This window comes from Ursus arctos, unplaced genomic scaffold (genome assembly GCF_023065955.2).
Source record: "Ursus arctos isolate Adak ecotype North America unplaced genomic scaffold, UrsArc2.0 scaffold_7, whole genome shotgun sequence".
Lineage (NCBI taxonomy): Eukaryota > Metazoa > Chordata > Mammalia > Carnivora > Ursidae > Ursus > Ursus arctos.
Genome location: NW_026623089.1, coordinates 5,254,034 through 5,267,330, shown reverse-complemented (window position 1 = coordinate 5,267,330; position 13,297 = coordinate 5,254,034). Strand labels below are relative to the sequence as shown.

Sequence of the window (13,297 nt, the reverse complement as noted above, 5' to 3'; positions counted from 1 at the left end):
GGCAGACTCTAGGCTGCTACAAACTCTGATGAAAGAAATGGAAGAAATTCTATATCCACTTCATAGGACTGTTGTGAGGTTAAATTAGTCTGAACATGTGAAGTTCTGTGTCTACTGCCTAGCCCAGTATATAATCAGTAAATGTCAGCCAGCATCATCAGCATTGTCACCACCACCATCATCATCGCCACTGTCATGATCACCACCACCACCATTACTGTCATCACTACCATCACCACTGTCACCACCAGTGTCACCATCAGCCCCATCATCATCACCACCATCAGCACCATCACCACCACCACCATCAGCACCATCACCACCACCAGCATCATCACTGTTATCACCAGCAGCACCACCGACACTGTCATCACCACCATCACCACTATCACCATCAGCACCATCACCACCACCACCATCATCACTGTCATCACCAGCAGCACCATCAGCACCACCAACATCATCACTGTCATCACCAGCAGCACCACTGACACTGTCATGACCACCATCACCACCACCACCATCATCACTGTCATCACCACCATCACCACCACCACCATCAGCACCATCACCACCACCACCATCATCACTGTCATCACCAGCAGCACCACCGGCACTGGCATCACTACCATCACCACTGTCACCATCAGCACCATCACCACCACCACCATCAGCACCATCACCACCACCACCATCATCACTGTCATCACCAGCAGCACCACCGGCACTGTCATCACTACCATCACCACTGTCACCATCAGCACCATCACCACCACCACCATCAGCACCATCACCACCACCACCATCATCACTGTCATCACCAGCAGCACCAGCAGCACCACCAATATCATCACTGTCATCACCAGCAGCATCACTGACACTGTCATCACCACCATCACCAGTATCACCATCAGCACCATCACCACCACCACCATCATCACTGTCATCACCAGCAGCACCACCGGCACTGTCATCACTACCATCACCACTGTCACCATCAGCACCATCACCACCACCACCATCAGCACCATCACCACCACCACCATCATCACTGTCATCACCAGCAGCACCACCAATATCATCACTGTCATCACCAGCAGCATCACTGACACTGTCATCACCACCATCACCAGTATCACCATCAGCACCATCACCACCACCACCATCATCACTGTCATCACCAGCAGCACCACCATCGCCATGATTATCATGATCATTGTCCACAGTATCCCAGTGTTGTACCATCATCATCAGCAGTAGTAGTAGCTTCATCCACAGTGTCGCTGTTCGCTTATGAATGATATGGGTGTAAGTGGAAGCCCTCTTCTCTCATTTTCGAGCCACATTTCTTTCCTTACATCCCCAGGCAGCCATTTTTAGGGTGATTAGGAGATTGAATAGAGGTGATGACTTTGCCTTTTCATGTGTCTGATGCATATAAGCTAAGTGAGGCACAGACCAGAGTGTTAAATTTTTATTTTGGGAAAAAAGATCCATGTGCTTACTCACTCTGGGCTGCTGGTGACTCTTCCAGAAAAATAAAAATAAAAATAAAAACAAAAACACCACCATTCTGGGAAAGAACCTTCGTGCTGGGTTCATCTCTGCGTCTTTCTCATTTCACTTTCTCATTTCCCACGAGCAGCATGGCAAGCTGCTACAGTGGGCTCTGCAGTCCAGGACCGAGAAATTCAGCTGAGTGTGCTTGTATACCCAGTGACACCCGGCTTTAGCCAGGCTATTAAAAAAGGCAAATGGGTTTGCGGGGGAGGAATATATCAAGCATACAGGCCATCAGCCAGATGGAGGTGAATCCAAAGATGTGAGCGGACACAGGAGGATCATATTCTCTGTGGACTTATTCCCAGATCTTAACATATCAGAAAAATAAAGAAGACAAATGGGCAACTTGCAAAGAGGCTGCCATCTTTGTGCTTCTGTCAAGTAAAGACATTTTAAAACCCAGATGTCATCTGTCATCATCATCTTAATAAAGAAGACATTTCTGCTCTTTTCTCGTCCTATTCTCACTATCCAAAGAGGGACAGCTTTGAAAGGTCAAATAACCAGAATTAGTCTCTTATCTTGAATACTTCTGGGTTTAAGAAAAATTCATTGCATTGTGTTCGTTTTCTGTCACCTAAGAATTGGGGAACTTCAGCCATGGACTGTCAGGTTTTGATGCCTGCAGTTGGGACCCCTGCTCCAGATGCCTTCTGTGCTGAATAAATTAACCGCAAAACACTCCTTTCGTGTTGTCTTCTGCATGCCTTGCTGTGTATTCCCCATGGCTGCTGTAACCAATTACCATAAACTCAGGAGCTTAAAATGATGCGTATTGATATTACAGCTCTGGAGGTCAGAGGTCCTAAAATCAAGGTGTGGGCTGTATTCCTTCTGGAGGGCCCAGGGAGGGGCGGATTCCACTTCCTTGCCTTTTCTGGTTGCCTGGGGCCACCTGCGTACCACCTGTGGCTCCTTCCTTGAATCATTGCAACCTTTGCTGCATCACATCTTCTGACTCGGGCCCTCCTGCCTCCCTCCTATGGACCCTTCTGATTGTACTGGTCCCACCTGGATAATCCAGGATTAGCATCCCCATTGAAGATCCTTACCCTAGACACCCCGGCAAGAGCCGCCTTTGCCACATAGGGTAACACCTCACAGGGTTCCAGGGACTCGGATGTGGACATCTTTGGGGGAGGGCATCATTCTATCCACCATACTTCCCCCTCCTTCCCATTCCTTCGGCCAATAATCTTACACAGTTGAGTCTTTCAGTTTGCCTTTAAATATGGGATTGTTTAGGCTGTGATACTAAGAACACAGGGCCAGGGGCTGGGCATCACTGTGGTAGTCCTACCTCTGCCGTGTCTTTTGGGGCCACAGGCATGAACCCTCAGAGGCCCTTTTCCCTTTGTCTATAAAATCAGGGGTCTTTACGGCTCATTTCATAGCTGAATTTGAAGTTCCTTTTCCCATAACAGCTTTTGTCTGCCTGCTTCAGGGAGGGAGGGGCAGGTACTTAGAGATTTTTACGTGTGTGCCTTACAAATTCACATGGGCCTGAATGAGTTTATAGTGGACGTGTTCATGTTATTTTATTTTTATTATTTTTGATGTGTTTATTTTTTGCACGTCTCTAACAGAATAGGGATGCTGTTAAGAACTGTGAGAAACACATTTATGGCTCCTAAAGGCTTAGGAATATGGTTATGCTCAACCAGGAAAGGCTGGCATGTGCTCCGAGCTTCCTTTACCTACTGCAGTTATTTCTTGTTAAACTTCACCATAAAATGCTGAATAAACTTGATAACTACTAATAACCATTTATGTCAGTTGAGGACATTTAAATTTTATGAATTTTGGTGGAAATAGAGGAAAATACCTATGAAAATGGAATTTTCTACATGTATATGGTTTTTTACGTTTTAGGATTTTTGTGATCATGTGTTGGTCTGCTCACTTGGGCTTTTTAAAAAGGATTCTGGTAGGGATAGAAGTCTTTATTGCAGTAAAAACAAAATACTCCCGACCACAATAGGAGCCTTTATCATTTACTAAGTGTTCACTGCAGGATGCCCAGTGTTCAAATCCACAAATCTGCCAGTGGCATTATTGTCTTTAAGACACAGAATGCGCACATGGTCCTACAAGGTGCAGATATCAAGAGCCTTATTTTATGGGGAAAGCTGAATATGGAGAAGATAGGTCATTTGCTGGAGGTCCCTTGGATCCTCACGGGTGGAGGCGTGACCCTGTGCATTTCGTCTGGCCCCAGGGACCATGGACGTGAAAACCAGGGAGGCTGCCTGGGCCTACACTGCCTTCCCAGCCAAGGTAGCTCAGGTATGGAGCGGACGGCAGGAGTTGTGCGGTGGGGATGTTTGGAGATGGGGTTGAGAGGGAAACATACTGAGCCTGGTTTTGTGAAGAGGTGCAGCTGGTGGGAAGATGCTCTCTTTGGTGGTTGGTGGGGAGGGTAAGTTGGTCCACACAGGTGTGGGACAGGCTGGCTTCTGCTGTTAGGGAGAAGCAGGGACAGAGGCCCTCCTGGGTCCCAGACTGTGTGTGGCTGGAGGAAGGCGAGGTGAAGTGGTCAGGTGGTGGAGGGCCCACCGTGCTTGCTGGAGGAGTTTGCACCTGCTACGATCAAGGAGAATTTGAGAGATGGACACAGTGAAGCGCCACTTGAAAATAGCCTGTTCTGGCAGGGTGTTCAGGATGGATGGATGACAAACTGATGAGGATGTTGAAGATGAGTTTTATGTTTAGTCTGCTATCTTTTTAAGTAGGACTCATTGGAAAGGAGGAACATACTGTATCACGGTTTCTTTCTTTGTTGCCTTCTCCCCTTCCCTTCCCTTCCCTTCCCTTCCCTTCCCTTCCCTTCCCTTCCCTTCCCTTCCTCCTTCCCTTCCCTTCCTCCTTCCCTCCCTTCCTCCTTTCCTCTTTCCTTCCTACCTCTCCCTCTCTCTCTTTCTCTCTTTCCTTCTCTCTCTTTCATTCTTTTCTTTCTTTCTTTCTTTCTTTCTTTCTTTCTTTCTTTCTTTCTGTACCTCTTAATTGTACCTGTTTCAGCCATCCTGCATCCAGCTCCTCTCTGGAACCACCAGTTTGTTCTCTGTATTTATGTGTCTGTTTTCTAGTTTGTTTCTTTGTTCATTTGTGTTTTTTTTAGGTTCAACATATAAGTGAAATCCTGTGGTGTTTGTCTTTGTCTGACTTATTTCACTTAGTGTAATACCCTCTAGGTCCATCCATGTTGTCACAAATGGCAGGATCTTATTTTTTATGGATGAGCAATATTCCATTGTGTGTATACACCACATCTTCTTTATCCGTTTAGCTGCCGGTGGACATCTGGGCTGCTTCCGTATCATGGCTGTTGTAAAGAATGCTGCATTACCCATGGGAGCACATATTCTTTTGAATTAGTGTTTTCATTTTCTTTGGGTGAATACCCAGTAGTGGAATGTGATGTTTATACTTTAAAGGTTTTGAGGACCCTCCATACTATTTTCCACAGTAGATGCAATTTACATCGCCACCAAGAGTGCACAAAGGTTCCCTTTTCTCTGCATCCTCACCAGTACGTGTTGTCTTGTCTTTTTGATTCTAGCTGTTCTGACCGGTGTAAGGTGATGTTTTGTTGTGGTTCTGATTTGCATTTCCCTCATCATGAGTGATGTTCAGCATCTTTTCATGTGTTTATTGGCCATCTGTATGTCCTCTTTGGAAAAAAAATGTCTATTCAAGTTTTCTGCCCATTTTTTAATTGGATTTTTTTTTTTTTTTGGTGTCGAGTTGTAGAAGTTTATTGTATGTTTTGGATACTCTCTTCTTACCAGATGTATCATTTGCAAATATCTTCCGCTGTTCAGTAGCTTGTCTTTTTGTTTTGTTGATGATTTCCTTCACTGTATAAAAGATTTTTTTTGTTTTTCTGTTTTTTTTTTTTTTTTTTTGCTACAGTCCCAGTAGTTGATTTTTGCTTTTGTTTCTCATCCCTGAGGAGACATATCTAGAAATGTGTTTCTGTGGCCTATGTCAGAGAAATTATTGCCTGTGCTTTCTTCTAGGAGTTTATGGTTTCAAGTCTCACGTGTAGGTCTTTAATCCATTTTTTTAAAGATTTCATTTATTTATTTGACAGAGCGAGTATAAGCAGGGGGAGTGACAGGCAGAGGGAGAGGGACCCTGGGATCATGACCTGAGCTGAGGGTAGACGCTTAACCAACTGAGCCGCCCAGGCTCCCCAGTCCTTAATCCATTTTGAGTTTATTTTTGCCTATGGTGCCAGAAAGTGGTCCAGTTTCATTCTTTTGCATGTAGCTGTTCACTTTTCCCAGTGCCATTTGTTGAAGAGACTGTCCTTTTCCCGTTGCATATTTTTGCCTCCTTTGTTGTTGGTTAATTGACCATATAAGCATGGATTTATTTCTTGGCTCTCTGTCCTGTTCCACGGACCTGTATCTCTGTTTTTGTGCCAATATCATACTGTTTTGATGACTATAGCTTTATAGTATAGTTTGAAATCTGGGATTGTGATTGCATCCAGATTTGCTCTTCTTTCTCAAGTATTTTCTATCCTTTTCCTTTTTCTTTTTTCTTTTTTTTTAAGAGAGTGGGCTACTTGAGTATTTTTTGCATCTTAAATGCTTTCGAATGCCCTTTTCCACTGCGATAGTTACCTCTGTCTCATCATGCTTGGGCAAAAGTGTGGTTGGCATTTCATGGTATGACTTTTTTAGGTGCTTATCTGAAAGAAATAGAACTGCTTTATGTCAGGGTACATATGAGGGATTTCAGATTTGTTGAATATTGCCAGTTTTAAGAATTTCTTATTAATGTTGGACATATTTTTGCCATTTGATTGTAATGTAGCTTTTTGGCTTAATACCAGTATTGGTTATATAATTATTTTGATTATATTTTTAAATTTAATTTATTTTATTTTTTAGGTTATGTGATAAAAAAATCATGTTGGTTTCCAAAGAATAGTCAGCCCACCAATATCTCATTCCTTTTTATGGTTGGGTGGTGTTCCATTGTGTATATATAGATAGACCAGATTTTTGTCCACTCATCTGTTGATGGACACTTGGGCTGGTCCCATAACTTGCCTATTATAAATAATGATGCAATAAACATAGGGGTGCATCTATCTTTTCAAATTAAAAAAAATATTCAGCCCACGTGTAATTGATTGATAGGAAGTAATTATTTAACTAAAAAATCTACTAATGGAAATGTAAGACAGTATATGAAGTGATAATTAAAATGTTAACAGTATCAGTTTTCTTCCTATTACAAGCATTATTCAGCCGTAAAAAGGAATGAAGTTCTGATACATGGTACAGCACGCAGGAACCTTGAAGCGTTGTGTTAAAGAATCCAAATGGGAAAAGGGCAGTATTGTTTGATGTGTTTCTCTGAAGCAGGTAGAGTAATCCCGTTCATAGGGACAGAAAGTGGACTAGAGGTCCTCAGGGGCTGTGGGGAGGGAGTGGGGGTTACTGGTCTGCACGTATGGAGTTAACTGTTTGGAGGGACGAAAACATTGTGGAAGGTGATCGCGGTCATGGTCGCACAACATTCTGAATGTCTCTGCCACTGCGTTGGACACCTAAGATGGTTAAAATGTCAGATTTCACAACACCTATGTTGACCATGTACATGTGAGTTAATTTCCTGGTTATTTTCTTGGTCTGTGTGTCTGTTTCTGTGCCAGCCCCACATGGTGTGATCACTAGCGCTCTTCAAGACCACACTAAAAAAAACCCCGATTGTGTGGCGTTCCAAATTTCTTTTACCCGATGACCCTTTATATTTGTCTCTTGAACGAAAAGGCTACCTTTGTGGGTATCAGAGAGGCTGATCTGGGCAGAGACTGAATGTATTTCACCATTAAAAACAAGCAGAAATAAGCCAGCAAAGTCACTTCTGCCTCTACTAATGTCTCCTTCCTTCTCTTTCTCCTTCTCAGCATTTTATAACTACGATGCCAGGGGAGCGGATGAACTTTCTTTACAAATAGGAGACACTGTGCACATCTTGGAAACATACGAAGGTGCGTATCCCGTTGGTGTCTTTCTCTTGCTGTTTTGGGCAGTTAGCGCCCGTTCTCGTGTTTCAGAAGTATGTGCCATCATGAGTCTTGTGCAAATGATCCGTCTTCCTGCATGTTGATGCCCTTTCCATTGAGGGCAGTCGTGAGGCTCTTTATTGTTTAAATGATACTTGATGAAGATGAAATTAAAACTAAAACTTCTAATTTTTCACCTGTTTTCTGTGGAAATAGCTGTTTTCATTAAAAACAACAGAACACATTGCTTCCTTTGTTGGCAGATGCATGTGAATCTTGACTGAATAACTGACCCTTGAAAAACTATGGAAAAAAAATAAGATATTTTTGTGTTTAAGTCATTGTTTTGATGTGTTTGATGCGAACGGTGAGACTTCTTATGTTCTCACTTAGATTTATTAAGAAAGGAACCGAAACTTTTTTCTTTGACCGCGTTTTCTTAGGGGTGAACAGACATTGTCACAGCTATGTGGGACGTGGGCCAGCGAAGCAATCATTATCCAAAAGATTAGAAATCCAGTAAATACACTATCGTGATAGTAGTTTCTCAGTGTCCCTGGATTTTCGCACAATCGTTTTTTTTTTTTTTTTAAGTTTTTATTTATTTAATAGTGAGAGAAAGAGAGAGCATGAGAAGGGGGAGGAGCAGAGGGAGAGGGAGAGGCAGACTACACGGGACTAGATCCCAGGACCTCGAGATCAAGACCTGAGCTGAAGGCAGACCCTTAACGGACTGAGCCCCCAACACCGCCGTACAATTGGTTTTTATGTTCAGTGTTTTGGATATTGCTAGAACGGCCCACCCTTCCTTTTACTCTGTGGTTACTGTGGCACAGAAGGGAAGCCATGATGGGCTTGATTTCTGAGACTCCTCAGATGTGGACATTTTGTAAAATTGTGTAATTAGCGTTGGTGGCTTTATTTCCTGCTTGAAGGGGTGACTCCCATATAGCAGATGAATGAAAAGAACTGATTAAAATGGATCATTTCAATAGAAGAATTGCTTTTAGAGTGGGTTTAGCTAAACCCTTCCAGTAGGAGTTGGGGGTGGGAGAGGAGATGGCAGCTGTCCCACAGTGGTCGGCAAACTGGACGTCACACTCGGTCTGTGAAACCCGGTTTGCACAAGAGTGGAGTGGGTGTGAGCCTCTGTGCGCTCGGCAGGCTGCAGCTTGCTCCGGTTCCCCTCCCAGACACCTCCGGGAAGCATGAACCTATTACAACACCCAGGGCCATGTCCCTTAGTTCCCCTTGGGACGCATGTGGACTTACAATTCCAGTCCATTTGCATCTTTAACCCTAAAATCTTAGTGGAAAAAAAAAATCAGCTTCGGTCACGTATGCCTGGAAGCAGATGTAACTCTGTGAAAACAGACCCTGTCCTTAAGTGAATGAGTAGTTGTGATGGGTGCCTTCTGCTTGTTTTCAATTTTTATAGCTGACAGTTGGATTGCCTTATCTGCTCTCAGTATATATTGCCAATGTTTGAGAGGAAACAGGGAGAAATTAAGTAGAGGTTAAGGATCAAACCTCTCATCTCAGACACTTTACTGATCTGAAGGGGAAAATGCTCTTACATCTTCTTTATGTTTGGCCCTGCTCAGTTGAAGTTGAAATCCTGGTTAATAAACACTGGGCAATGACGTCATTCCTGAATAGATAGCAATTTCCGGTCAGCCTGGGTATGTGGGGACTGCCACCTCTTGTTCTTTGCTTCCTAAGAAGAATGTACTCTTTAAACAGTGGGATCCTATCACGAGCCAGCGATCCTTGTTATGCGTCTGACTTAAAAAAATTGGATAGTGGGCATCATGGTAAAGGTTTCTTCAGTGAGCATTTCGTTTCGGAGCTAGTCAGTCTTCGAGATTCTGAATAAAATATTCCAGTCTTTGTAAAGACCCTTTAACACAAAACAAATTCCTTTTCTTTGACAACTATCATTTTGGTTTTCATCAGAATCTGATCAGAGAAATGCTTTTGGAGAAGTAGTTTTGGCTTTGGGAAACTTGGTATCTTTATTCATCAAATAAAAATGGAATAATTGTTTTTCTGCTCTTTCCATTTGTTCTATTTTAGTTTCACGGATCATATTCAAGTTTGGGATTTTTTTTTTTCTTTCCTCCTCTCCCCTTCTACGTTTTCCTCTAAGAAAATGTATTTCTGTTTGTCAAATTTAATTTTCTTTTTCTGTGTGATCCTTTTCAGGATATTACTTGGCTTTCTGCAGAGAATACAAATCCTAGATGATTGCTCTTTATAGTAAAGTTCAAGGAACAAATTTACCTTTAAGTTATGGTTAATTTCTCTCTCTCAGGCTCATGAAGGCCTGGAGCAGAGGACAAAGGAAAAGCAGCATACAGGTCACTGTGGGGGTGGAAGGAGCTGGGAGAGGCCATGGAGGGCATGCCCCTGCTTGTATGCAGTGTCCAGAGTCAACCAGACAGGAGAGGTGAGCCGAGAGCCCATGTTTATGAAGTGACCCTCGAGTGGCCGAGGATTGTGCTGGGCCTGCCGCCTGCTTGTTTCCGTGCGGCTCTCTGGGCGCTGGATACTGAACGTCAGGGAGCTGGCAGGCAAGGTGCTAAGATTAGGAAATTATTCTTTGGATTAAATCACTACAGTGGAACTGAATATATTCCAAGTTTTTAAAAGGATAGTGATGTATTTTCTTCCAAAATGCACCTTACTTCCTTTTTGTGCTGCCAGCATCTGTCAGCTGAAGGTTTTGTGAGACAGTGTGTTTCCTGGGGCCTTTGTACCACAGGACCGCGCTTTGTAACACAGGACCGCACTTTGTAACACAGGACTGCGCCGGGTGGCGTAACCGGCACAGGTGTACCGTCTCCCAGTCCTGGAGGCCGGTTGTCCGAGATCAAGGTGTCAGCAGGGCTGTGAGGGAGGAGCTGTTCGCTGTGTTCCCTGTGTCTCCCCAGCTTCTGCCAGTTTCCCGACAGTCTTGGTGGTGCTGAGGTGGCAGGTGCGACACTCTGATTTCTGCCTTCCCCTTCACCTGCAGCCTCCCTGCGTGTTTTTGCTGCTTCCTTGTTATCTAAGGACTCCAGTCGTTTTGGTTTCTCTCCCACTGTAATGAACTCATTTTTACCTGATCGTCTGACAGAGACCTTATTTCCAAATAAGGTCACATTCACAGGTAGAGTGAAGACTTCAACGTCTGTTTTGAGGGACACAGTTTAACCTGGGACAGATTGGAAAAGGCAGTCACATTGATAAGGTTCTCATTTCTGAGACCAGTGAGCCCTCCAGCCCAGCCTCCACTCAGCAGGCATCCACTGTAACTTGTCGCAGGTGACCGGCCACCTGGCCCTGGGCCAGTGGAAGAGCATGTGGCTGTGGGTACTGTCTTCCTGTTGCTCCTGGAGCCTCTGGCTGTGGGGCTGAGTCTGCCCCTGTGGTGCCTGCAACATGTTACACACAAGACACCTGCTGGTTCTTTCTCTGGAAGGCCAAATGTGCATGTGGATGCTGTCCATCAGGACATGATGGGTCACATCTGGATTTTGGCTTTCTTGCCATTCAGTACTCAGAGCGCAGGCCACTGTCCTCCTGACATAAGGGAATGTCCTGTCCATCATCAGGCAGCTCCTTGTAACCTGGGCCGATCCTAGGACCTTGGTGATGTGGTCCTCACCTGTCCATCCTGGAAGAAACTCCACCTTCTTCTAATTCATGTCCTAGCCTTGCTGCTGATGATTTCTCAGGGCACAGTGAGTGCACCTCTCCACACGCTGCTCTGCCTCCTCCCTCCTGCATCGTGACTCCTCCTCCTCCCTCTGACTAACCATGAGCCCTCCTTGAAGACTCAACCTAAGCACACCTGTCTGGGCAGAAGCTCCTTCCTGCCTGCCTCCCACCCCCTTTGCTCTCCGTGGTACTTTCCCCTTGTGGCATTGTCCCTGGACTTGAGTGTGTTTGTGTTCCTTCTGTTGTTCTGCTGGGGACACTGTACGGTACTCTGACTTGGTTGCCATTTTCCTGTGCCGGACTGTGTGCTCCCTGAGTTTTGGGGCTGTGTCCTACCCATACCTGCCTGTCTCTTGGGTTGGTTGATTCCATGGAGACCACTCGTGAGCCCTGCCTGGGAGAAGTTAATCAGCCCATTGCTGCTACTAACCGTGGACCCTCCTGCTCTTAGCCTCCCCCCTCTTGCTCATTCCCCTCAGAGCATCCAGGCCTGCATTCTCTTATTACTGCCCCTCCTCCCCTGCAAGAAACCTGTGCAGGATATCCTCTCTCCTTCCTGCTAAAGTCTCTGTCCTGCAACATGGTTTGGCCCTGCTTGTCTTAGGGGTCTTCCCATTTGTGAGCTCAGGGAGGGCAGAAATTGGGTCTCATCTCTTTCTGTATTTTGCTCTGTCTGCTGCAGTCTCTGGCACATAGTGTGTGGGCTCCGTGGGTTGAAGGAATAATGTATGCAAATAATCTCGGGGAGGAAAACGATAGGTTTTCATTTTGCTTAGGAAGGCAATTAAAAAATTATAACATTAAAAAATGTTAACAATTATAAATTATTAAATTATTAAATTAAATTATTAAATTATTAAATTAAAAAATTATAACATTAAAAAAAAAGAAAAGACTCCCTACCTTTTATCCCCATGGCTCACCCCTTTCTTCTCCCTCTTCCCATTGAAAACCCTTTTACTGTGTTTGAAGTGGATTTTTTTGCTCGCCTATGTTCTTGTACTGTTTGGCATGCATGTGTTTTTCATGTATATAAATGTGGGTGTAGTTCTCACTCTGTTTCTTACTTTTTTATTCAGTGCTGTATTTCTAAGATGCACTCCTGTTTATTTTTAGTGTATGTTTAGTTCACGGCTCCTGCTGTGTGCACACTCCCCGTGTTTCACTGACAGCGTTCCCGGTTCTGGGCACTCAGATCTCCATGTGCACCCCCCTACGTCACGCTGCCTTGGGCATGCTGCAGCTGTCCTGCCGTGCACGGATGGGCGTGCACACGTCTTTCCCATGGGTGCATTCCCAGGATGGGGGTTGCTGGTTGCAGGCTGTGGGGACAGATACTTCGGATAAGTGGGGATGGCTGCCCCCATGCGATTGCTGCAGGCTCCACTCTTCCCCAGCCCTGGGTGCTGTCCATATTCTGCAGCGTTACAATTTTTACCACTCAAGTTTGTGCAGTAAAATTGTATCTCATTTTAAGTTTGAGCAATCTCTTCATACGTGGGTAAGTCCTTGGGCTCTTTCTATACACTTTTGATAAGTGTGGCTCTTTTTTACTTGGTTTCTGTCTTTTACTTGTCACAGTCTTTTCTTTCCTTATATGTTCTAGGACATTCATCCCTTGTCAGTTTCAGAAATGAAATGGCATGTTAATAAGATGTGAGAAGGTTATAATGACGGTGTGGAAGACCATCCTTAAAATTGAGTCACTACAGCCTTTATTTGGCTCTAGATGTAGGCCAGGACTGCGTAGACCTCCCGTCTTTCTCTGTTTCACTGCCTGTGAACGCTGCCCTAGATGGGCACAGATTCTGGCCCGGCGCAGAAACCAGTGAAGTAGATAGCATGGCTCTCCGGAGATAATGTCCGCATGTGCAACTGAAATCTAGACGGTCCGCATCTGCGGTGCCCCTGCTCCATCTGCTGAGCCCCTTCGTCAAGAAAGCCAAGTGCTCACCACTCGGTCTTAGCAAATCCTCTGCAAGGATCCTGGGAATGTCCGACTCCTGT

The 13,297-nt window shown here is 44.7% G+C and overlaps 1 protein-coding gene across 4 annotated transcripts in view; it reads left to right on the top strand.

Annotated features, from left to right (window-relative positions):
- Nucleotides 1-13,297, top strand: part of DOCK1 (dedicator of cytokinesis 1) — a 493,249-nt gene that overhangs the window by 49,189 nt on the left and 430,763 nt on the right. For all 4 annotated transcript variants that reach the window (XM_048219065.2, XM_026494391.4, XM_026494390.4 and 1 more), the window contains one exon: nt 7,490-7,573. In XM_048219065.2, the coding sequence (XP_048075022.1) occupies nt 7,490-7,573 (84 nt within the window). The remainder of the gene's footprint in view (nt 1-7,489; nt 7,574-13,297) is intronic.